The sequence below is a fragment of the Mustela nivalis genome, assembly GCF_964662115.1.
Source record: "Mustela nivalis genome assembly, chromosome: 13".
NCBI classification, from domain to species: Eukaryota; Metazoa; Chordata; class Mammalia; order Carnivora; family Mustelidae; genus Mustela; species Mustela nivalis.
The window spans coordinates 4,328,217-4,354,608 of NC_139032.1; the positions used below are offsets into that span (position 1 = coordinate 4,328,217).

The window sequence follows — 26,392 nt, forward strand, 5'->3', positions numbered from 1 at the left end:
GGGCTCTCTGCTCCACAGAGAGCCTGCTTCCTCCTCTCTCTCCCTGCCTGCCTCTCTGACTACTTGTGATCTCTGTCAAATAAATAAATAAAATCTTAAAAAACAAAAAAAAGTCAGCCTCCTATCATCCATTGGTGGTATCCTTTTACTAGGAGGGTTATGGTATGGTTGGCTAAAACCTTCGTTTGCAATTGCACATCAATAGAGATGGCTTCAGGGGGCACCTGGGTGGCTCAGTGGGTTAAGCCGCTGCCTTCGGCTCAGGTCATGATCCCAGGGTCCTGGGATCGAGTCCCGCATTGGGCTCTCTGCTCAGCAGGGAGCCTGCTTCCCTCTCTCTCTCTGCCTGCCTCTCAGTATACATGTGATCTCTCTCTGTAAAATGAATAAATAAAATCTTAAAAAAAAAATAAAATAAAATAACCCTCATTTCCAAAGATAGCCAAATAAAGACAAATTAGTTTTACTAAACAAGTCCACTTTTAGGGGTGCCTGAGTGGCTCAGCTGCTGGGTGTTTGCCTTCGGCTCAGGTCATGATCCCAATGTTCTGGGATCGAGCCCCACATCGGGCTCTCTGCTCAGCAGGGAGCCTGCTTCCTCCTCTCTCTCTGCCTGCCTCTCTGCCTACAAATGATCTTCTGTCTGTCAAATAAATAAATAAATAAATCTCTAAAAAAAAAAACCCCACAAAACTATAATCATTTTTCTCAATTCACATAGTCCCATGTTACTATTTCTTGTTTAGTTTGAATGCAGCTTTGGTTCATTCTGGAAGCTCTTACCCATTTCAGTTTTAGGATCTTAACTATTTTAAGAAAATGCATTTGTCAAAAGTCCTTTTAAGAATTTCCTTAGGGTGCCTGGGTTGCTCCATCCTTAGGCATCTGCCTTCAGCTTGGATCATGATCTCAGGGTCCTGGGATGGAGCCCTGTGTCGGGCTCCCTGCTCAGTGGGGAGCCTGCTTCTCCCTCTCCCACTCCCTCTGCTTGTCTTCCGTCTCTTTCTCTCTCTCTGTGTCAAGTAAATAAATAAAATCTTTAAAAAAATTTCCTTGAAGATGGAACAATAACTGTTAATGGCAAAAGACTAAAAAATGGACATGGTTTAGGATCTGATGAGGTAACAACATGACTGACAAAGAAATCCGGGCAGTTCTGTGATGCACAGCCCTTTAATAATCAGAATATTAATGGTCTTATACCGAACATATTAAAACTTTAGGAACTGCCTATCATCTCTAGAACAGGGCACTTACCCAAATGTAACCTAAGGCTTATCATCTGTTAAACAGTCCTTCCAGATTAATCGAACATTACAAATACAGAGGCCTAATGAGTTCAAAGACTTCATCTATAATTTAAATCTTGGAAAGTTAGTTAAAACCTTGGAAAGTTATAGCACATGCCTACATAGGATTACAGATCCTAACAAAACTCAAAATTTATTTTTTATTCAACCAAGGTGGCAAGAAGAGATTCCAAGGACAAATACATAGGGTTATAGTTGTTAACACTGAGACGTTTTAACTGAGTAATTGAAGACCTGATAAAGACAAAACATAGAAACTGGTTTTCCCAGCAGATGAAAGAGGAAAAAAACCCTTTGTTTACATTTTATCAAGAGCAGACCAACAGACTCTAGAAAATTCCCACGTCTTTTGAACTGAGAGAGAATTTTAATCTTATGCTTCCGTAATTTTAAAATCCCTTTATTCTAATCTTAGTCGGTTCTGCCACACCTAAAATTCCTTTCCAAAGATTGCCCTGCACAAACCTTCTACAACTCCCTTTTGCATTCGGATTTTGTCCCAAGCCATTTCTCTCCAAACAACCGTCTTATTTAGGAAACAATTATTTCCTTTTACCTTCAACACAAATGCATTCCCATTCCTTATTTCTTACATATTTCCTTTTCTACAGACTTGTTTCCCTTATTTCCATCGGTCTTAATAACATTTAGCAGAATTTTGCAGTCTTAGAAGCCTGTCTCCAATGAAAACTAAGTAGTAACGAATTGTCAATGGTCACACCGGGATTCTTAGAAGTCAACTTGGTGAGTCAGTTAAGCACAAAGCATGTTTATCAACAGACTCAAACATCCTGAGGTGTTTTTTTTTTTTTTTTTATCCTGAGTTTATTGCAATAAGCTGTGAAGAGCACAAACGTATGTCCAGTACTCAAGGCTTTAACACTTTATCCTATTTGGAGAAGACCTAAATGTCCCACAAATTCAATCACACGTATTATCCTGGCAAAACTTTAACATTTCAGGTTACCAAAGACTTTGAAAGCTATCTCAACAATCACCCCTGAAAACTTTGAGTCCAACAAGATTAGGCATCACTCCAAGTCCTCTTTTCACTGACAAACTGCAGTGGAGAAAACAGGAGCTGGTTCGACCCACTAGTAAACGCCAACAGAATGAACGCTTCACCTTTGAGGCTGGTAACTTTGAAGACAGGTCTATCTTAAACCAACAAAATAAATTAATTTAAATGCTGAAACAGCTCCATCTGGGCCCACCTAAAAGCCAATCAATTAGTTCCCCATTGGTGTTTTTTTGTTTTGTTTTGTTTCACCTGAGACTCTGGTGGGGAAATGTGAGGAGTGGGCGGCCTTCTGTCTCAGGCAGTCCTTCCTGTTCCCTGCCGGTGAGGGGAGGGTGCAGGGGGCAAGCAGGACTGTCTAGAAGCCAGTTATGCAGGCCACACCCAAGGTGGGGCAGAATCAGGAGATGGGGGAGGGGGAGGCAGAAGAGCAAAGTTCTGGGTTTTAGAGCTCATCTGCTCCAACAGAGGAGTGGACGCCATGTTTTCCCGCCAGTTGAGTGGGGAACAGGCATCACGTCCGCCGGAGAAGACAGGAAATTTCCCCCAACACAAAGGGAGATTCCACAGCTGCTTGGGAATATTCCTTGACGTCCCTGTCCAAGGAAGACTAACCACAGTTGGCTCCAGTTGTGGCCTTTAACCTGGGAAATTAATGAGGGAGAAGTCCCCCCATCTGTTGGGAGGAACAGCGAGAGAGTCAGAGTCCCCGTTGCTAGGAATGGTCTGTGTTTCCTCCAGCAACTGGGGTTCACTCGGAGGAGGCCTGTTTAGATAACTATCACCCAACACCTCAGGAGAGTTTACTCGCCCACACCTTGACTGACACCTTCAGGCAAGCACATTGTGCAAGAGGCCCTTAAGTGGGGTTCCTGGTATAGAGTGATGTAGGCAAAGGGTTAGGGTTTGAAGTGGATGGCCAAGAAAAATTCTCAAGGCATCTTTGGTGCAAGAAGGTGGTTTTATTAAAAATACAGGGACAGGACCAGTAGGCAGAAAGGGCTGCACGGGGTCATACACTTTCAAGTTGGGAGGGGATTAGGTAGAGCCTAAGTCTCTAAGGAATTTTGGAAGTGAGGTTTCCAGGACCTTGAGGGGGTTCGCTATTGCTGGGAAAAGGTCATTTATTACCGTCTAATGAAACCTTAGTCCTGAGACCCTTCAGGTGTATATCCATAGGCCATAGGCCTGGGGGGTGATTGCCAAATTGTATCTTGGGGAATTTAGAGATAAAGGACATTTCTAAGGCAATTTTTATGTTAAAGTAAACTTACAAGATCCTGGGGGTGGGAGGCAGTCTCGGGCTAGGATTGTCTTTTGCTTTTAGCAGAGTATTAGGAGTTGAGTCCCTAGAGTAGGGTCACTCTGCCTCTTTCAAGGACTTGTCAATGGGCTGTAGGTGGTAAAGAAATTCAATAATTTTTCTTCTCCCTTTGTTTCCCACATCATAGAGAAATGAAGGCCTAGGTATGTGCAATGAAGTTACCCTGGGCCCATTTATCCTCTTTCCCACAGGAGTGCTAACTACAGATCCCACTGAGGCCATGCAGTGTTACAGGGGATCGTTCCTTTCCTAAATTTTTCAATCTGAATTGTTTACAGTAGGTTAAAAGGCATCTTAAGGGAGATTCCCTGGGCACTGAAGGCTAAAGGAAGTCCATTATCTAGAAAATCCCCCCTGACTCGCAGGTGGTGATCTATACACAGGATATATCAGAGGTTCCTGGTATCAAAGTGATCCAAGGCATCCCCCTGAACAAAATCGCTATGATCGCTGCAGCCATTAAAGGCCCCTGTAGGACGGAGGCCTGCTCTATCTCCACTTACCCATCGCATCCTAGATGAGGATGGGTTCTGCCATATGGACGGAACTACCAGGCCTTGAAGGTCATGCCGTGAAGGTCACGCCTTATTTTGCCTTGCCTTAAAGAACCTGCTATTTTTAATGGAGAATACTAGAAAAGTTTTACAAGGGGAAATTACCCAATTTTGTAATTTAAGTAGTTGGCAGAGGACACTGATGAAAACCAGTGAAGATAAAAATCCATCATGGTCTAAGCGACATTCCAACACATGTAGTCCTTGTAGCCAACTTCCCTAGGAAACAGCCTCTGGCTGGGTTTTAGTTCCATCAGCTACTGGTTTCAAGCGGCTGTCCGTGGAGGTCCTGTGGCCAGAAGCAGCTAGACCAGGAATGTGGAGGGCATCAGATTAAATCAATCAGGAGGAAACCTCACACGAGAGTCTTAAGATGGGCAGCCGTCCTGATGACGTTGGTGGCTGTCCCGTGCCCAAGACAGACAATTTTGTATACTGACAGGAGTAAAGAGAGGGCATCAAGTTTCTGGGTCTTATTACCATCCTGGCCAGGGTACTGACTTCCAGCCAAATGGCAAGGCTTTCTTCTTCCTGTAGAGTAGCCAAGGACTAGAGGACTATGGTCTGAGCAATCGACACGAAAGCGTAGCAGTAGGACTGTCCTCCTTGAAGGGCCCCCGGAATGAGAGCAGAGGAAGAGGAGAGAAAGTTCTCGCCAAGTCCCCACCGAGGCTCAGAGTCTAGATGCGAAGACTGATAGCCGGATGTTCGGGACCAAAGGGTGGGGTTTTCGAATATATGTGAGGTTTGGTGGGGTGAGGTCTGGAGCCGACGACCAAGAAGAAGTTCTGAGGCGTCTTTGGTGGGAAAAGATGGTTTTATTAAGGATCCAGGACAGACCGGCGGGCGGGAAGAGCTGATGGGCCGGGGTTGTAAGCTGTGGCTGATTCTATACTTGGGAATCGGGAGGTGAAGAAAAGGGAGGTTTCAAAAGGATTTGTGTATGTTAAAGAAGACTGCAGTATACTGGAGGCCGTGCCATTGTCAAGTTCAGGTTCTTTTCCCTCTAGCAAGGCATTGATAGCAAGGCATTCCAGGAGGAATATCACACTGATGCCACCCAGGAGTGTGGGAGGGGGGGTGGGTGGGGACAGGGTGTCAGCTTGTGATTTGTCCTCAGCCTGCCTTCTGCTCCCTCAGCAATCCCAGGGTCCTGGGATCGAGCCCCTGCGTTGGGCTCCCTGCTCAGCGGAGAGCCAGCCACTTCCCTTGCCTGTGCTCTTTGTCAAGTAAATAAACATATCTTCAAAACAAATAAATAAATAAAAGTTGTCAATAGGCCACTTTGCTTTTACCAAAGACCTGCCTTAGTACCCATTTTAATTAACCAAAAGAAATCTGAAGAGAATTGTCACTTTTATGGAAAAAGGCAAAAAGCCAAACTAGCGTTGGACGTTTGTTTTGCCTCGCTGTGGCGGTGGCAGTCCCTGCGAGGGGCCCCACCGGCTCCTTCTGGGGGAACCACACTCGGCCCCTCAGCGTCCAGCCGCCGGAGGCCGGAACTGTGTCTCCATTTATTTTGTGCATCTGTTAGCAAGATGGGTCCTAAAGCATCAGAAGACTTAGACGGGTAATTTTGGGGGTCTGGGACATTTTCAGAAGTTTCATGGGCACCTTCTAGTCTTGGGTGGCTGGACGCCTGCACTCCTGTCCTGTGTCCTCACTCCACTGCCTCCAGCCCTGGGGCTGACAAAGCACACCCCCCGCTGGAGCCCTCCTGCCCCCGTCCTGTCCGCGCGGACGTGCTGAAGTCGTTCTCACGTTGAGAGATGGTTGAAAAGACCAAACGAAGAAGAATATTCCAGGCACACGGAATTTCTATGCAATCCAGACGTCAGTATCTGTAGACACTCTTGTTGGAACACGGCCACAGGTATCCGTGAGCCGTCTACACTACTCTGCACACGAGGACAGCCCGAGTCGTTGTGACCGAGGCCGTGGTGTCATCGAAGCCTGGTATCTGCTACTTGGTCTTTTCGTGGAGGGTTTGACCCTGCTCCAGTACCCAGAAGGCAGAGTTTTCCTTCTCACTCAGTGGCCGCCACAGGCAAACACGAGGTAAGGACAGACTGGTGCAGAGGACAGTGTGAGCGAAGGTCCTGTCACAGGAAAGCCGCAGGCCCCAGGGGGCATCCTTGGGCTGCCCTGTCACCGAGCAGGGCTTCATCTCCACCCTAACTGCAGGGCCAGCCTTCCCAGGGATGCAGTCAGTCTGGAAGCCCGGGTCAGCCCGGTGGTTGACCAACCTAATAAGACCCTTTCGCCCCGCAGAGGGCCGTGACCTTGCCTGAAACGATCTCATTTACTCCCTTGCTGCCTTCGAAAACCTTTCCTTTTCTGTAGCCCCCGGGAGCTTCCCAGTTCGCAGCTTGTCGAATGAAGCAATAAGGTTTCCTCAGTTGAATTTTGTGTTTGTAACAGGATGAAGACGGGAGTCAGGTCGGGCTTCCTCTGGGCGAGAGGCCCCTGTAGGCAAGTGGCTGGTGTCCACGTCTGGGGCCATCTGCAGGGGGGCGGGGTCCAGGGCTTCCAGGGTGGCCATGTCCCTCCAGCGAGATGCGAGGTCCTGAAGGGACAGAGGAGAGCTGTGTCCCAAAGTGGAAGCCATAAGCGCTGGCAGCCGACCAGACTGTTTCCCACGGGCTTCCGCTCGGGACGAGGATGGCAGAAGGACGCCGGACACACGGTGGCGAGATGGCAGCGGGGTGCACGGCCACAACCCATGAGAGGAAGATGCAAGGGAGCGTCAGGACTTGAGCCCACCGAGGACGGCAGGCGCGTCCGCTCAGAGAGATCGCACCGCCTGGACGGCAGGAGCGCAGGGCATGGAGCACGGTTCTGTCAGGAGGTTGGAGAGAAGAAGCCACCGAAGGTAGGAGGAGTGGGACCCAGAGGACACGGATAGTGCCACACCACAGAGAAAGAGAGAAGAGGGGCACACACGGGAACACATGGGGCGGGACCCTATGGCGCAGGCCCAGTCACCAGCATGCGAGCACAGAAGGTCTATTTACTAACATGAGAGTAGAGACAAACAAAGCAGATGCTAGGGTTTTGGGGTTTTGTTACTAAAAAAAATAAAAATAAAAATAAAAAAGCAAAGTCACACTATAACAAATTTCAGACTTTCATAAGAAAATATTGGACAGGGGCGCCTGGGTGGCTCATTGGGTTAAAGCCTCTGCCTTCGGCTCAGGTCATGATCCCAGGGTCCTGGGATCAAGCCCCACATCAGGCTCTCTGCTCAGCAGGGAGCCTGCTTCCTCCTCTCTCTCTCTGCCTGCCTCTCTGCCTACTTGTGATCTCTGTCTGTCAAATAAATAAATAAATAATCTTTTAAAAAAAAAAAAAAGAAAATATTGGACAGATACGAAGCTCGGATTGAATATTACATAATTAAAAATCCAATTTCGCTAGAACCTGAAATGACTAAACAAGACAGATGCCAAATGTACCACCTCTTCCTTCTAAGTTTTCAATCCAGACAGGGAAATCTTGTATCATAGTCCACGCTGAGCTGAAGAATTTAGTCTCAAAAGTTGGAGAAGAAAGCAGGTGATGGGGATCAGACCAGGGTCAAAGGGCGAGCTCGAATGCCGGAGTGAAGAGAAGGGTCTCCTCGCGGGACAGGGAGGCTTTGCTTGGAGCCTGTGCGGCTGGCAATGGACGTCTCTGCATCTGGACTGCATGTGACGTAGGAAGTGAATGAGCTTCCATCACTGGGTTTACTGTCTAACCCACGGTATTTATAATACAGGGACCTGTTTTCTCAGTGGCTGAGAAAGAACTTAATATGCAGGTTTAATTTATAAACCTACCTTTTGATGATTCCATAAGACCAAATTTCACCAGTTGGAGCTAAGGGGAAAAATAAACCAGGTCCAGTATAAAACTTGAATTGCCAATGACTCTGTTAGCAGAGTACGAGAAAAACCCTACTTCATTGCTAGTTAGGGGCAACACGAACTCTCCAGGTTCTCGCGTCTGGATCTGGGGAGATGGCAGCCCTGCTGGGAGGGTCCTCCACGGCTCACCTACAACACCCCACTGTTCAGATGGTGCCAGCAGGACTAGTCAAGCTACCAACGTAGAGATGATTTTTCCAGTAAGTTCTGTCAACAGTTCTTCTTCTTCTTCTTTTTTTTTTTTTAAGATTTTTATTTATTTATTTGACAGACAGAGATCACAAGTAGGCAGAGAGGCAGGCAGAGAGAGAGAGAGGGGGAAGCAGGCTCTCTGCTCCGGAGCCTGATGTGGGGCTCGATCCCAGGACTCTGAGATCATGACCTGAGTCAAAGGCAGAGGCTTTAACCCACTGAGCCACCCAAGCGCCCCTGTCAACAGTTCTTCTTGAACAAAATATCCAGCATCTGAACAGAATTTTGTTTGGGCCCCTGGGGTTTGTTATGATTGCTATTGACAAATTAAAAGTTTCCTACCTCTCTCTGCTTCCCAAAATTTAGACAGAAGATAACTGGGAAAATGTACAAAGTCGGTAATCAGGGGACAGAGAGAGCGAGCTTGCACACCACCCGCCCCTCTAAGACAGCCTGGCAGGGACTGATTTATTTTTGCTTCCTGATGATGTCTGTGGTCTTCAAAAATGACTCATGCCCCAGCTGCACTTATTAAAATCCTCACCAAAAAAATGCTTTTTATTTTGGCTTAAAAGGAAATGTGTAGTTTGGAGTTTTAAAATAATACAGAATATTTCATTTAAAATCAGTTAAAATAATACAGAACAGAGCCTTGCTTCGTGCTGCTCTTCAGGCCGGGCGCAGCTCTCCCGCACCGGCTTGAGGCCAGTCGCTAGCGCGTAATGTGGAACCAGTTCGGTTACAGGCACATCAGGAAGGCAGGCAGCCGGCCGTGTACATCTCAGAGAGGAGACGAGCAATACTGCAGAATTCATCTAGAATTCTCCTGTGGAGGCTGGACATTGAAAATGGGATATAGTAATCTGGAGAAAGAGGATTGTTCAAGCTACAAATACTCACAAATTGTTTCCTGGTACTTCAGTCTGCCAAAACCTAATTGGACACTCTCCTCGCTGATTTTAGGCATTTAAGCAAAAATACAAACGCTTTCAGATTTTAAAAGCCATGCCTAATTTTAAAAGTGTGCTTAGAAGCTACATCTCTCTATGTAAATATATATTTTAAAAGATTTTATTTATTTATTTGAGAAGGCGAGTGAGTGAGAGAGAGAGAAAGCACAAGCAGGGAGAGGGGCAGAGGGAGAAGCTAAGCAGGGAGCCCGACTCGGGGCTTGATCCTAGGACTCCGGGATCATGACCTGCGCTGAAGGCAGACGCTCCATCGGCTGAGCCACCCAGGCGCCCCCTATATAAATACTTTTACAAGTAGAAATAGGAAACAGTTTCAAAAAGTCACATAGAAATTACAGTTAAATTAAAATTAAGTCTTTAAAGTATGATTTCAGCTTCCAAGATGGAGTGACACAAGAACAGATGAAGTCTGTGAAGCAATTTCTTTCTGACACTGGCTCTCGGGTGAAGGACAGTGACTGCAGCTCCCTGGGGACGGCCTGCTCCCTGGGGGCACGCGGTCCACCTGCGTCAGGGGCAGCCACCCCTGGGGCTTCCCCTCCTCTCTCTCTGCCTGCCTCTCTGCCTACTTGTGATCTCTGTCTGTCAAATAAATAAAATCTTTAAAAAAATAGTGAAAAAATAAAATAAGAGAATTATATAAAATACTTCATTTCAATAGAGTTGACAACTTACATGAAATAGAGCTACCAAAGATAACTCATAAAGAAAGAGATTATTGGAATAACCCGATAGGTATTAAATAAACTGAACTTGTAGTTTAAAACATTCTCATAACACCGACTGCGGGTCCAAACGGCTTCACTGGGGAATCCAACCAAATAGTACTATTACTTTTTTTAAAAAAGATTTTATTTATTTGTTTGACAAAGAGACAGAGAGAGAGGGAATACAAGCAGGAGGAGAGGGAGAGGGAAAATCAGATTCCCTACTGAGCAAGGAGCCATGTGTGGGACTTGATTCCAGGACCCAGGGATCATGACCTGCGCTGAAGGCAGACACATAACCAACTGAGCCACCCAGGTCAGCGTTGAAGTCCACTTTTCCATTTCCGGTTTTGGTAATTTGTGTCTTATCTTTTATTTTCTCAATTACTATAGCTAAGGGTTCGATAATTTTGTTGGTCTTCTCCTAAAATCAACTTTAGGTTTCATTGATTATATTGATGTTTTATTGATTTCTGCTTTTAATCTTTATTATTTCTTTCCTTCTATTATCTTCATTATTTTTTCCTCTTATTTGCTTTACAATTAATTTGTTCTTCTTTTTCTAGTTTCTTGTGGTGGATGCTTGAGTTGTTTGGTTCAGATCCCTTTTTGCTTTTTTGACAGGCACTTAAGACAACTAATTCTCTGTACAATGCTTTTCCTTAATCCCTTATATTTTAATTTGTTGTGTTTTGTTTTAATTGACTAAAATCTTTAAAAAAATATTTTATTTATTTATTTGAGAGAGTGAGAGAGAAAGCATGAGAGGGGAGAAGCTCAGAGGGAGAAGCAGACCTCCCGTAGAGCCAGGAGCCCAATGCGGGACTCGATTCCGGGACTCTGGGATCCTGACCTGAGCCGAAGGCAGTCACTTAACCAACTGAGCCACCCGACAGCCCCAAATAAAATATTTTAAATTTTAATCTTCTTATATCTTCTTTGGCTCATGGATTATTTAGAAGTTTGTAGCTTAATTTCTCAATACTTGAGGTTCTTCCAGACTTCAGTTATTGGCTTCTATTTTAATTCCATTGTAATCAGAGAACACACTTTGCATAATTTCTATCTCTTTAAACTTTGCCTTGTTTTGTGTCTAACATTTGACCTATGCTGGAGAATGTTCCAAGAGTTCTTGAAAATAATGTGTAATCTGTAGTCACTAGTGTATGTTCTGTAAATGTTACTTAGGTGAAGTTGGTCGATAGCATTGTTCAATGTTTATCCTTTGTGCTTTGCCGCTTGCTTGTTCTCTCGATTACTGAGAGCAGTATACTAACACTTCCCACTGTCAGCTTTGAATTGTGTATTTCTCCTTTCAATTCTATTAGGTTTTGCTTCATATAATTTGGGGCTCTCTTGTTAGGTGTGTATTTTCCTTGTGTATTGATTTTTTAAAAAAAAATTTTATTTACTTATTTGACAGAGCACAAGCAAGCAGAAAACCAGGCAGAGAGAGTGGGGGAGGGGAAAGGAGGATCCTCTCTGAACAGGGAGCCCAATGTGGGGCTCGATCCCACGACCCTGGGATCACGACCTGCACTGAAGGCAGACACTTAATGACGGAACCACCAGACCCCCCATGTATTTGGGTACTTTCCAAATTTCCTCTTGTGACTGAGTTCAAGTTTCAAAGCACTGTGGTCTGACCATATGCAGGGAATGATCCTGATCTTCTAGTATCAGTTGAGACCTGATTTGTGACTCAATATGTGATCTACTTGGAGAATGTTCCATGTGCACTCGAGAAGAACGTGTATTCTGTTGCTTTGGGATGGAACATTCAGAATGTATCTGTGATGTCCATCTGGTCCGGGGTGTCATTCAAAGCCCGTATTTCCTGGCTGATCTTCTGCTTAGGTGATGCACTTCAGTGAGTGGGATGTTAATGTTCCCTACTGTTATTGTATTATTATCAATGTGTTTCTCTAATTTTGTTATTAGTTGACTTATGTAATTGTCTGCTCTCATGTTCAGGGCATAAATATTTACAATTGTCAGATCTTCTTGTTGGATAGAGCCTTTAATTATGATATAGTGTCTTTCCTCATCTCTTATTTCAGTCTTTGGTTTAAAATCTAGTTTCTCTGATATAAGGATTGCCACCCCAGCTCTCTTTTGATGTCCATTAGCATGGTAAATTGTTTTCCACCCCCTCACTTTCAAACTGGAGATATCTTTGCATCTAAAACGAGTATTTTGCAAACAAAATATCAGTGGGTCTTGCTTTTATATCCTTTCTGATACCCTGTGTCTTTTGACTGGGGGCATTTAGCCCATTTACATTCAGAGCAACTATTGAAAGATATGAATTAATGCCATTATATTACCTGTAAAGTGACTGTTAATGTAGATTTTCTCTGTTCCTTTCTTGTCTGTGTTACTTTTGGGCTCTCTCTTTGCTTAAAGGATCCCTTTTATTTTATTTATTTATTTTTTAAGGATTTTATTTATTTGACAGACAGAGATCACAAGTAGGCAGAGAGGCAGGCAGAGAGAGGAGGAAGCAGGATCTCCACTGAGCAGAGAGCCCAATGCAGGGCTTGATCCCTGGACCCAGGGATCATGACCTGAGCCGAAGGCAGAGGTTTTAACCCACTGAGCCACCCAGGTGCCCCCAAAGGATTCCTTTTAATATTTCTTGTAGGGCTATTTGGTGATCACAAATTCTTTTAATTTCTGTTTGTCCTGAAAGCTTTTTATCTCTCCTACTACTCTGAATGATCTCTCCTAGCTAGTTATAGTATTCTTGGCTGCATGTTTTTCTTGTTTAGTTCTCTGAATATATCATGGCAGTTTTTTCTGGCGTGCCAGGTCATTGTGGATAGGTCTTCTGCCAATCTAATGTTTCTGCCTGTGTAGATTACAGACCTCCTGTCTGAGGTGTTTTCAGAATTTTTTCTTTGTCTCTGAGATTTGCAAATTTCACTATTATATGTTGGGTGTTGGCCTATTTCTATCGATTTTGAAGGGGTTTCTTTGTGCCTTCTGCACTTGGATGCCTGTTTCTTTCCCCGGATTAGAGAAGGTTCCTGCTATAATTTGCTCCAAATTCCTGCTGCCTCCCTCTTTCCTCTTCTTCTGGGATCCCAATTATTCTCATATTGTTTCATCTTATGGTGTCACTTATGTCTCAAATTCTTCCATTGTCATCCAGTAGTTGTTCATCTCTCTTTACTCAACTTCTCTATTCTCCATCATTTTGTTTTCTATTTCACTAATTCTCTTTTCTGCCTCATTTATTCTACCAGTTAGAACCTCCATTTTTTTAAATTGCATCTCATTAATAGCCTTTTTTATTTTGACTTGATTAGATGTTACTTCTTTTATTTCTTCAGAAGGGGATTCTCTAGTGTCTTCTGTGCCCTTTTTCAAGCCCAGCTAATATCTTTATATCATTATTTTGAACTCTAGTTCTGATGTCTTACTTATATCCATACTGATTAGGTACCTGGCAGTCAGTACTGCCTCTAGTTCTTCTTCTTCTTCTTCTTCTTTTTTTTTTTTTTTTAAGATTTTGTTTATTTGACAGAGATCACAAGTAGGCAGAGAGGCAGGCAGAGAGAGAGGAAGGAAGCAGGCTCCCTGCTGAGCAGAAAGCCGGATGCGGGGCTCCATCCCACGATCCTGGGATCATGACCCGAGCCGAAGGCAGAGCTTAACCCACTGAGCCACCCAGGCACCCCTCTAGGTCTCTTTCTTGAGGTGAGTTTTTCCATCTTGTCATTCAGTCCAGAGAAGAAGAGATGAATAAGAGGGGAAAAAAAATACTCAAATGGCAACAAAAACCTCAGAGAAATATATACTAAAGAAATCAGATGATACCTGACCCTGAAAAAAAAATTTTTTTTAATTAAAAAAAAAAAAGAGAGAGAGAGAGAATATGATCAGACAGGTGAATAGAACAGAGAAATGCAGTGCATCCTGGGTAATTTGGCCTGTTTGTTAGAAAACTAGATCCCAAAACTGTAAAGAAACAAAAAATTATATGTGTACAAAAATAAAATTAAATACAATGAAAAGATAGAATGTAACTATAAAAATGAAAGTTAAAAAAGACTTTAAAATAGTTGATAAAATAATAAATTCATTGAAAAAGGAAAGTGAAAAGAAATTAAAATTGAAAGACTAAGGTGTCATGAGGGAGGAAGAACATGAATTCTATATACTATTTTCCCCTAGTGCTAGAGTTTTGGAGTTTTGTGTGATCGGTGAACTTGGTCTTGGCTGGATGTTCCTGATAATCTTTGGGGGAGGGGCCTATTGTGCTGATTCTCAGGTGTCTTTGCCCGAGGCAGAATTGCACTGCCCTTGCCAGGGGCCAGGCAAAGTAGCTCCAGATTGCTTTACGTGGCTTTTGTTCCCTGAAGGCTTTCCACCCGCTTTAGTGGATGAGAATGACATTGGTGGCCTCCCAATCTCCAGTCCCAGAGCTGAAAGACTGCCCCCTCCATGTGTCCTTAGGAAAAAGCAGTCAATCACTCCTGTCTCCCTGGTCTCTGTCCGCACTCTGTGCTCAACCCAGCCTGTGACCAAACATTCCTATCTCAGGCACGGGTGACCCCATTTCAAGTCCCCAAACCCTGCAGACTCCTGTGGCACATACCCATGCTGCTCCTCCTGGGGGGGAGGGAGGGACTCTCACTCCAGTTCTGCCACTTGCTGGGCCCCTGTTTGCAAAGCAGTCACCAGACTGTGTGGGGTTCAAGGTTTATGGCAACCCCGAGCTGAAGGCGCACACTTGGACTCACTGATTGCAGCCAGCTGCCCCACTCCGGTACCGGGAATTTCACTGGACTCAGGCCCTTTCATTCTTTCTGTGACCCTGGATCCTGAGACCACACTGTCCCACACTGTTCCACCCCCACTTCGCCACCTGAGTACCTTTCAGGCAGGGACATCCCTTACCAGAGCAGACTTCTAAAAGTTCCGATTTTGTGGTCTGCTGCTCTGTCACTTTCCGGTATCTAGCTGATGGAGGCTCCTTCCTCGTGCTTTATCCTACCATATATCTCCTTGGATCTACGTCTCCTCACCTCCTACCTTGCAGAAAGTGGTCACTTTTCCGTGTGTCAAGTTGCAGGCTTTCTTTTCTTAGATCTCCTGTTGAGTTCACAGGTGTTCAGAATGATCTGACAGCTAGCTGGCCGAATTCCTGGGACCAGACCGAACTAAGGTCTCCCACTTCTCCGCCATCTTGCACTCCTATTATTCTTGTTGCCATGGACTGAATTGTTTCCCCCCCAAATGCGCATGTCCGAACCCAAACCCTTGGTGCGCAGGTAGAGAAGAGCCTAGAGGAGTTGATAAAGGTTAAATGAGGTTAGTAGGGTGGGGCTCCAGTCCAAAGGGTTAGTGCCTTTAGAAGAAGAAAGAGGAGGTGGAGGAGGAGAGGGAGGGGGAGGGGAGGCGCCAGAGCTCACTCTCTGCCACAAGAGCACACAGGGAGAAGATTGCCGTCTACAAGCCAGGAAGAGGCCTCACCAGAACCCAACCGTGCTGCCACCCTGATATTGGACAACCTCTTGGACTGTGAGAAATAAATGTCTGTTTTGTAAGCTGCCCAGTCTGTGGTGTGTTGCTTTGGTAGCCCAAGCTGGCATGGACATTGCCGGTGTTGGTGGCACCCTTATTAAAGTGCAGTGTTCTTGCAGGAAGATGTCCCTTTCCCCTGCTGCTCTCCCTCCTGACCCCTCCTCCCACCCTCCCTCCTCCTGCCCCCTGAAAATCCTTCCCCTAGGCCTGCCCCCGCAGGGTCTGCAGGCGCAGAGCTAAATGTGGCCAGCAGAGGGCGCCAGCTGCCGGAGTCCCTAAGGTTGACTTCCAAGTCCACCTACCCTCAGGAGTTCCAGATGTCAGATCTTGTCGTTTGAAAGACTTTCTCCCTTCTGTTCTTAATTTTGTCCTCTGGAGCACAGATTTTAAATTTGAGGTGGGGTTCCAACTTCATTCTTTTGTGTGTGGATCTCCTGTTGTCCCTAAAGGATCTGCTGAAAATCAATGCACCATGAACGTGTGGGTTAATTTCTGTACTCTTGATTTTATTCCATTGATCAATTTCTGCAAAAAAAAAAAAAAAAGTAAAAAGAAAAAAAAAGCCAGCTGGCGTTTTGATAAGGATTGTTTGAAATCTGTAAATCAATTTGAGAAGTTTATCAGAACTTCAAAAGGCAAAAGGGGCCCTATGGAGGAGTGGAGGTTCTTGGAAACAATCCTCATTGTTGGGTGATAATTCCAATTGGATGCCCCTCATCAGAGCTGTCCTGACTCAAGCAAGAGGATCCCCACCACTGGTCACTGGAGAGCAGAGGTGAGGTCCTGGCAAGAAAGCCCAAGAGACAGAGGTGTCCCCTCATCAGTCAGAGGCCAGCCTGGGAAAGGTGCCCAGAGCTGCTCACATCCCAGCAGCTTTATCAACTAAACCGCTAAGGCGACCGTAACTCAGCAACTTTTACCAACTGTACTGTCTTCCTCGTATGAGCCCTAAAGGTGAGGATATTTATTGCTACAATGATGTATCCGTAAAAGATCAGAAACAACCTCAGTGTCCATCAGTGGAGTGGAAGTATGGCTTACCTATACCACAGAGAAGTATTCAGCCATAAAAGGGATTGCTGAGAGGAACCAGTGAGTATCATACACTCTTGCTTTGTTTAAAGGAGAAGTAATCTGTCTGTGTATCTCCTTGAAGGGGGCTTACTTTTCTCTGTGTATTTCTTTCACATACAAATATATGTGATTTTGATATCATTAGTTTCTTTTGTCTCTGATGGAAATAAGCACTTAAAGATTTTATTTATTTATTTGAGAGAGAGTGAGAGAGATCACAGAAGGGGAGGGAGAAGTGTGGGGCTGGATCCCAGGACCCTGGAATCTTGACCTGAGCTGAAGTCAGATGCTTAATGGACTGACACTGAGGTGCCCCCAGAAATGAGCACTTTGGATTAAGACCTTGTTCATCAGATTAAAGCCACATTGTATTTTCTTTTTTTATTTTATTATTTTTTTAAGATTTTATTTATTTATTTGTCAGAGAGAGGAGCGAGAGTGAGCACAAGCAGACAGAGTGGTAGGCAGAGGCAGAGGGAGAAGCAGGCTCCCGGCTGAGCAAGGAGCCCGATGCAGGACTCGATCCAAAGACACTGGGATCATGACCTGAGCCGAAAGCAGCCGCTTAACCAGCTGAGCCACCCAGGCGTCCCCCACATTGTATTTTCTGTTTATATTTCTCAGTTATGTGTTTTGTAACTCTAGTACAATATCACAAAGAGGAGGCTGGCATGGCTACTAGCCACCCATCTAAGTCAGATCTTCCTGGGTTTACATATAGTCACTAAGTGTGTTCTGTGCAATTTTATCAAGTGTGTATTTTCATGTCACACATCAGAGCAAGATACAGAACATGTCTGTGACCACAAGAGTCCCTTACTTTGCCCTTTCATGTGCTCACATATCCCCCCCAACTCCAACCCCTGGCAATCACTCATGTGGTCTCCATTTCCTTAATTTTGTCATTTCAAGAGTGTCATATAGATGGAATCCTACATTGCATAACCTTTTGGGATTGGCTTTTTTTACTTGGTGTAATTCTCTGGATATTCACCCAGATTGTTGTGGGTTCCATAGCTCATTCCTTTTATTGCTGAGTAGTATCTCATTGTACAGGTGTACCCTGGTGGGTTTTTTTTTTTTTTTTTAACTATTAACCTGATGAAAGATATTTTGGGCTGTTTCTGGTTTGGGATTTTTACAAATAAGTCTGCTGTGAATATCTGTGTACACATTTTTTATTTTTTTCTTAATTTTTATTTTTTTTTATTTGACAGACGGAGATCACAAGCAGACAGAGAGGCAGGCAGAGAGAGAGGAGGAAGCAGGCTCCCAGCTGAGCAGAGAGCCCGATGTGGGGCTCGATCCCAGGACCCTGAGATCATGATCTGAGCCAAAGGCAGCGGTCCAACCCACTGAACCACCCAGGCGCCCTGTGTACACATTTTTATGTGAAAACAAGTTCTCATTTCTTTACGATAAATGTCCAGGAGTGAAATTATTGAGTCTAGTGGCAACAGCACGTTCTGTTTTATAGGAAAAAGACAAATAGCTTTCTTGAAGGCAGTGTATGAATGATTGTTTCTCTGCATCTTTGCCAGCATTTCTTGCTGCCATCATTTTTTTTCTATTTTAGCCATTATGATAGGTGTGTAGTTCATGTTCTTTTATTTTTTGTATATTTTTTGGATTAAAAAAAAAGTTAAGAAATCTCTACCCCCAACATGGAACTCAAACACAACCCCTAGATCAAGAGTCATATACTCTGCCAACTGAGCCAGCCAGGCACCACTGTAGTTGTATATTCTTTTAAATTGAAATTCTAAACATGTGGATATTACCTAAAAACCATACAGAGTTTTCAAAAGTAAATTCATGCAGGCAGACACATGAGAGCAACCGGTAAGTGGGATACCAAAAGATCAACTCAAAATAAGATGTAGGTCGCAGACCTGTACCCCTGGGGTTAATAATACATTATATGTTTATTTAAAAAATTAAAACAAAATAAGATGTAGGTCAAAGTATGAGGTCAGAATTCACGTCCACTGGTCATGTATCTATTCCCAGTACGGACAGCCACCCGGAAGTTAAGCGACACGCTAATGGCAGCCTGACACAACAGAGAAGAGACAGGGAAATGATTTGTTTTATGACAATAATGTCATTCCAACAAGGAAACATGAAAATTTTCACTAAAAGAATTTCAAAAATAGATGTAGAAGCCTAGAGCATATAGAGCAGTGTGTGCACCACTCCACTCCAACTGCCACCAACTGCTTCTTCCATTAACCTCATTGCCCCTTCTTCTGGAATAAAATAAACTCAATGCATCCTGTGTTCCACCTGTAAATACTTTGGGATGTATTCATATCCCAAAGGGCATTTTCTTATGTATTAAGCACACCTAATGCTCAAGGAAAAGTAATTGCCCACACTGCTGTCACCATTCAAATCGCAGCGCTTCCACTTCTCTTCCAGTTCTGTGGGCAATGCGCAAGGCCCTTGCAAGGCCCGGTTCCAGAGCTAAGTGCACAGGAACCCTCTCTTCTGTTTCCTTCCCTACTTAACACACCGTATGTCATTCAGTTCCACTTAGCCCTATCTTTTTTTTTTTTTTTTTGGATGTTATTTATTTATTTGACAGAGAGAGGTAGGCAGAGAGGCAGGAAGAGGTGGTGGGGGGGGGATGTGGGGTGGTGGGGGAGGCAGGCTCCCTGCCGAGCGTAAAGCCCTATGCGGGGCTTGATCCCACGATCCTGAGATCATGACCTGAGCTGAAGGCAGAGGCCTAACCCACTGAGACACCCAGGTGCCCCTTAGCCCTATCTTCTTAACCAGGAGTGTTTGAAAACTTTCATATGCCTTTAGGAATAACTTCTTTAAAAACCATTTCTTTCTTTCTTTCTTTCTTTTCTTTTCTTTTCTTTTTTTTAAAGATTTTGCTTATTTGACACAGAGAGAGAAATCACAAGTAGGCAGAGAGGCAGGCAGAGAGAGATAGGGGAGGAAGCAGGCTCCCTGCGGAGCAGAGAGCCCGATCCCAGGACCCTGGGATCACGACCTGATCCGAAGGCAGAGGCTTTAACCCGATGAGCCACCCAGGCACCCAAAACCCATTTATTTCTTTTGAACATTAATGCAAAAATCCTCAACAAAATCCTCACCAACCAAATTCTGTCACATGTTAAAAGGATTATACACCACGGTCAAAAGGGATTTATTCCCACAATGCAGGGATGGTTCAACATAGGAAAACCAACCAATGTAAGGCATGCCTGGGTGGCTAGGTCAGTTAAGCGGCTGCCTTTGGCTCAGGTCATGACTCTAGGGTCCTGAGATTGAGTGTGGCATCGGGCTCCCTTTTCCCTCTCCCTCTGCCCTTCTCCTTGCTCAGGCTCTCTCTCTCCTTTTCAAATAAATAAATAAAAACCTAAAAAAAGAAAGAAAGAAAGAAGGAAAATCAGCTACCATAAGACACTACATTGAAGAATAAAGGGGGAAAACCCCACATAATCATCTCAATTGATGCAGAAAACCATAGAATAAAGTCCAATACCCCTTTATGATAAAAACACTCAACAGACTAGGAATAGAAGGGAACTTCCTTGATATGATAAAGACTATATATGAAAAACCCGGTGAACATCATACTCAAAGGTGAGAGACTGAACGCTTTCTTCCTAAGATCAGGAAGACAACAAGGATGCCCGCCCTACTCACTTCTGTTCCACAGAGCCCTGGAAGTCCTAGCCACAGCAATCAGACAAGAAAAAGGAACGAAAGGTATCCAGATTGGACCCGGAGAAGTAAAACTGCAGACGACACTATATTCCATGGAGAAAGCCCTGGGTTCCACACCAAAACCCAGAGAAGCTATTAGAGCTAATAAACAGGTTCAGTGACATTACAGGACAACAGACCGACACCCAGAAACTCCAGAGCACTTCTACACACTAACAATAAACAAGCTGATAAGGACATCAAGAAAACAATGCCACTTACAAGAGCATAAAAAACCAAAGAGGCAAAGAGTGTAGGCTGAAAATGAAAAATCACGGCTGAAAGAAATGGAGGAAGACACCAAAGCGGGAGACCTTCTGTGTCCGCCTCCGCGGGGCAGTGGGATGCCAACCTCGTCGGGCACGACCGCCAGGCAGCAGGCGCCCGTGGGGGCGACGGCGGGACTACAGCCCCCACAATACCTCCGGGGGCTGCCGGTGGCCTAGGCCAGGGCCAATCACGGCTCGGCGGCGGCGCTGGGCACGACGGGTCTTGTAGTGGGACCCGGAGGCGGGACGAAGGCCCCCACAATACTCGCGGAGGCGGTGACGGAGGCAACGGCGTTAGAAGGGACCCGGCTCAGTGCGGCCGCAGGCCAATCACGGCCGAGCCCGGCCGCGCGGGGCACCACGGGCCTTGTAGTCGGTGCGGGAGGGACTACGGCCCCCACAGTGCCTCGCGCGGCACGGAGCTCACCGCGGCTGCGCGGCGGCGGCCGGGGCGCCGTCGGGCTGGGCGGCGGCGGCGGCGCTGGCGGTGGCGGCGACGACGGCGGCGGCGGACGGGAACCTGGCCTGAACCTCGCCGAGAGCAACGGTAGCCGGCCGCGGGCCACCATGTCGGCGCCGTCGGAGGAGGAGGAGTACGCGCGGCTGGTGATGGAGGCGCAGCCCGAGTGGCTGCGCGCCGAGGTGAAGCGGCTGTCGCACGAGCTGGCCGAGACCACGCGCGAGAAGATCCAGGCGGCCGAGTACGGGCTGGCGGTGCTGGAGGAGAAGCACCAGCTCAAGCTGCAGTTCGAGGAGCTGGAGGTGGACTACGAGGCCATCCGCGGCGAGATGGAGCAGCTCAAGGAGGTGAGGAGCGGGGGCGGCGCCGCGCCCGAGCCGACCCCGGACTCCGGGCTGGCAGAGCCCTGGGCAGCTCTGCGGCCCGGCCGGGCCAGCACTGCGGCGCCGGGGGTCAGGGTGTCCGGTCCGCTAGGCAGTGCTGCAGTGGCCCGCACGTGTGGACGGCGCGCAGGCGAGAGTTCGGGCCGCTGCGGGTGGGGCCGTGTAGCCAGCCTGTTTGCTTCTGGCTGCAGGCCTCGGGGCGGGTGGGACGGTGTCCTCTGCGGCGTTTGGCTTCCTGGGTTGGGGGATGGAGGCGTGGGACGCATGCAGGTAGCTGGCTGGGAGAGGCCAGGCCTGGGTCCCCGTCACCTCCAGGCAGACGGGTTCTCCTCTCCTCCGTGAGCGCCCTGAGGCCGGAGAAGGGCCGCAACAAGGGCTTGCCCTGAATGTGGTCATTTTAGGATACCTGGCACCCTCTTGTCCTAGGCTCAGCTCCGCAACTGCCCCCCTCATCACTTCTCTGGGATGCAGTACTTCTCCCGCCTACTTCCTGTCTTGGCTGCCTTGGCCGCTGTCCCAGGGTCTGGTGACAGGTCTGTGGGTGTTTGTCCCCGAAAGATCTTTGTGTCTCCTGTGATTTTTGCCCCCGGATGAGGTGGGACCCCCCAGGGTGCCTTCTGGCCCTCCGGAGAGCTGGGCAGGCCTTCCTTGAGGCAGCTCTGGGTGACTTAAACCGCGCTTCTCTTCCAGGTCTCCGTGACTGTTCGGCCGGTTGTGGGGGTGGGCAGGAAGAAGTTGCTTTCTGGGGGGAACATCCAGGTTTGGACGCAGGCCCAGCTCTTCGCTGGAGTCGGGATTGTGGGATGGAGCCCTAGCTTTTCCTTCTGCAGCATTGCAGGAGGAATGCCCCTCCACCCAGGAAAGAGTGGTCTGAGAGTTGTATGTTTGAAAAGGCCGTGCATGGTCAGATGTGTGGGCTCTTGTTTTTTTCTAACAGTGTGCTGTTCCCCACCGGACACGTCCCCTTATCCAGTTGGGCTATTGGCCCTTGGTCTTGGGATCCACCATGCTTGCTGCCTTCCTGACTGCCTACATCCCCGCATGTCTGCTCCCAGTGGCCTCAGGGAGGTGCCTGTAATGTTCAGAGCCTCCCTGCCTCACTGGGGACACTAGTAGGGTCCTCTTCTGATAGTGAGGAGGAGAAAATGTAGTAGTCCTCACAGGCGCTTAGATCTGTGCTAGGCAAAGCAGGTGTTTGGTTGGTATGGGTAAACTGACCCAACGGCAGTGGCGGGGGCAGGTGGCAGCACATCAGAGCGGTGGTCCTGTCATCTGCCAGCAGGTCGTGGCGCCTCCGTGGAGCCAAGATTGGGGGCATGTGGCCCCTCCCACAAAGGCCCCATGTTCATATGTGGGGTGAGGGGATGCACCAGTGGAGGGAGGCGGGGGGCGGTGAGACTACAGAGCAGGAGCTCCTTTGGCCCCCTTCTGGCCTCTGGTCCTCCCCCCTCCCCTTGCTTGCTGAGCACCTGCCCACCCCCCACCCCAGCAGCAGGCACAGTCCCTTTCTGTGTTGACAAGCTCACATTCATGTCCAGTTTAGGAACAGACCAGAACGGACTGTAGCAGAAAGAACCAGTCCCCACTTAGAGGCCATTCAGTTGTCAGCTCTTCACTGTCACAGACACAGATGTTTTGACCAGTGCAAGAATTTTGGCTCCGTTTTGTGGGGTGTGTCTGGAGGGTGGATCCCGAGGGAAATCAGGAGGACGGTGTGTCAGTCCCCACATGTGTTCTTTAAGTGCCTGCTTACTTAGTTTGATGTCACCTCCCAGCTCCTGCAGGAACCTGCCCCTTAGCCTTGGACACCGGGCTGTACGGTCGGGAACCCTGGCTCCTCCCACGGAGGAAGGAGCGTCGGAGCCTCAGACCCGCTGTGGGAAGTGGGAAGCCTGCGCCGGGCCCCCTCACACCCAGGCCGGCACAGGCTCTCCTCAGCCTCGTTCACCGTAGTCGGGGTCTTACTTGGATATGTTAACTCTTACTTTAATAATCAAGATCTAAGGTGATCAATTTTGTTGGGTCTTTTTTTTCTTCAGTAGAGACGAGCCATTTTTGTTCTTTTAAGACTTAGTTTCTCGAACTAGAGTTGGTTCGGTTGCTGACAAACTGTGGTTCAGACAGGGTGTTCGTGCTGCTGTGCCCAGCCTTTGTAGACGGTCCTGTTTGTGAGGGAGGGAGGCTGGCTGGTCACAGGTGAGTGGCTGTGTGCCCAGGCCCGCTGTTCTTACGGGCCCGGTCCATCCCAAGTCCCAGTGTCCCCTCCCTGCTCTGGGCGGAAGAGAACCGCTGGCCTCTGGTCAGGCGTGTGGTGCTTCCTGTCCTGAGCGGCCGGGTGCTCATCTCTCTCTCTACCGTCGGCTGCGTCTTCAGGTCTGGGGTGGGGGGTAGATGTGTTGGGTGGGAGCTCCTGCCTGCTGGGCTCCCGCAGGTGCCCTGAGTGGGTGGTCCTTAGCCTCGGGGAGTGGGGCCTGGAGGGCGTGTAGGGTCAGTGTAGTGTCAGTGCCCTTGCTGCCTTGGGCGCAGCCTCGAGCTCTTGTTGGCGCAGCATACCTAGGTCCTGGGAAGCAGCAGGCGGAATTGGCGGGCTGTGGTGTGGCGGGCTGGGCACAGTGCCCGGCACCCAGTAAGTGCTTACTTCGTGTTTGCTAGCTAGTGTCGTCAGCTCCTTCCCTCAGGCCTGGCTCCCCTCCCCGCTGTCCCCACAGTCCCCACAGTCCCCTGGACTGGGTGGCAGAGCCTGCGGTCCGGGGCCCTGGCAGGGCCTGGCTCACCCTGCACTACTGCGCTGTGTCTTTGGCTGCCTTCGCTGCTCTCGCCCGCGCTGCCTCTCCCGGCTCCTGGAACGCCCACGGGCCTGCCTGGCTGCCCGGCTGCCCGCCTGCCCTTCCGGGCCTGGGTACCTCTCACCGCTGCGTCCCCTCTGGACTTACCTGCGTCCGGCTCTCAGCGCTGGTGTGTCCGGTCCTGCCGGGCCTGAAGGGCCTGGGCAGAGCTAGTGGGGCGCTGCTCTGTCTCCTACACTCAGGCCTCCCTCCCTCCCTCTCCTAGCCTCCTCTCCCAGTGGATGGGGAAACTGAGGTATGGATGAGTGGGGGTGACCACTCTGAACAGAGTCTTCAGGCACTGGGTCCCCTCAGGGTCTTTGCGTAGAAGTTAGAGCTCTGAGTCAGTTTAGTCCCACAGAGCAGGGTGCTGTGAAGGCCTCCCCGTGCCCCACTGACTCCTACAGCCCCCACACCCATCCTTGGGGTCATTACCTTGTTATGTCCTTCCTACAGCTGGGGAAGCTGAGGCACAGAGAAGCTGAGTTTTGCTCAAGGCACTGAGCCTGTGTGGCCTGCCCCTGTTCCTGCTGGGGGGGTGGGGTTGGAGGCCGCCTCAAGTGTTTGCTTGGGGTGGGAAGAGCCCTGACTTGGCTGAAGCCTGTGGGGATTCTCCTAGAAGGTGGAGCAGAGTCCTTGGGGCTGAAGCCCCCCAGGGGACTGCACGTTCTGGGCTGCTGTGTGGTGGCCGTTCTGCCGTGGGTGAGAAGGGGCCTGACTTGGGGCAGAAGGTGGGGTGTGGTTTGCCCTGGGGGCATAGAGGTGGCCCTGCACACAAGGTCCAGACGAGGGAGGCAGCTGCGGGGCAGCAAGGACAGTGACCAGCTGGCCCCTGTGGCTGCGCTGCCGGCTGCTCCCCACCCCGCTGCCTGGGGACTGTGTGTCAGGCGGGGCTCGCAGAGCGATCATGAGGGCTTTTCGTTAGAAATGCCAGAGTCTCTGGTGTTGCCCCCATGGCCCCTCCTCTCCTGTCCGTGGTGACGGGCTGTGACTGAGCTGCTTCCTGGGATGGGTACAGCCCCGGCAGGGAAGGGGGCGCTGCACATGCCTTCCAGGGCCACGGTCTCCACGCTGGCCCTGAGGGAGAGGGTGGGCCCCGCCTGGCCCTGGACGAGCTGCTCTGGCTGTGGGGGTCGGGGCGGGGGACTGCGGCTCAGGGCTTGGGGGCGGCCAGTGCCTCTGGAGCACACGGACAGGCGGTGGTTCAAGTGAGCAGTGGCCAGGGCCACACGGACTCCTGCTGGACTTCCCTGTCGCCTCAGGGACCCTGGCCCATCCTGGGGGGGAGGAGATGAGTTTCCCTGTCAGCGAGGGGCAGCCGCCCGCAGTCACAGTTGTCGCAGCGGCGTGCTGGGTGACATGCCACTGCACACGGGGGGATATAGAGAGATTGGCTGCGTCCGAGCCAGTGAGGAGAGGCTGGCGGGTGGGCAGGGGCTGGACAGGGCCCTGCAGGCTGTGACGGGCAAGGCCTTCCCGGGCCCGGAGCCCGCCCCCACAGCAGGAAGACCAGAGAGCTGGGGTTGCAGGGTCACAGGGTCGCAGGGCCATTGGGCTCAGGCAGGAGGTCTGGGGCCTGGTTTCCTTTTTAGAGGTTAGTATGTTTTAAAAACCGTATGTCGGGGCGCCTGGGTGGCTCAGTGGGTTAAAGCCTCTGCCTTCGGCTCAGGTCATGATCCCAGGGTTTTGGGATCCAGCCCCACGTCGGGCTCTCTACTCTGCGGGGAGCCTGCTTCCTCCCCTCTCTCTTTCTGCCTGCCTCTCTGCCTACTTGTGATTTCTCTCTCTGTCAAATAAATAAAATCTTTAAAAAAAATAAAATAAAAATCGTACGTCAGCAGGTAGCCGTAAGCAGTGTGTGTGCGGGGATTCAGGAGGTGATTGATGGCGAGCATGGGGAAAGGCGTGCTATTTCTATTTGCCAGATGTTTTCTTCCCATGGACATGGGGCAGCTGTACAAGCTACTCTGAAAAGCAGGAAACGGCAGCTGTAACAGCTTCCAAAGACACACAGTTCAGTCTCGTGGTCTGGGTTGCAGAAGAGCAGGTTTAATTCATGTGAACACAGATTGGGTTTCCGTGGGTTCAGAAGACGCCGTGTGCTTCTGGTCAGTCGCTGCGCTGTGTGAAACTGTTGGGTTTTAC

At 48.5% G+C, this 26,392-nt stretch overlaps 2 protein-coding genes across 3 annotated transcripts in view; both read left to right on the forward strand.

Annotated features, from left to right (window-relative positions):
- Positions 1–26,392, forward strand: part of IPPK (inositol-pentakisphosphate 2-kinase) — a 400,388-nt gene that overhangs the window by 258,205 nt on the left and 115,791 nt on the right. The window lies entirely within an intron of this gene.
- BICD2 (BICD cargo adaptor 2) overlaps positions 21,004–26,392 on the forward strand; it is a 42,579-nt gene continuing 37,190 nt past the window's right edge. Inside the window, exon 1 of one of the 2 annotated variants that reach the window (XM_082694303.1) lies at positions 21,004–21,386. In XM_082694303.1, coding sequence (XP_082550429.1) covers positions 21,147–21,386 — 240 coding nt within the window. In that variant the 5' untranslated portion in view covers positions 21,004–21,146. The remainder of the gene's footprint in view (positions 21,387–26,392) is intronic. The other variant, XM_082694304.1, reaches the window with a different exon arrangement.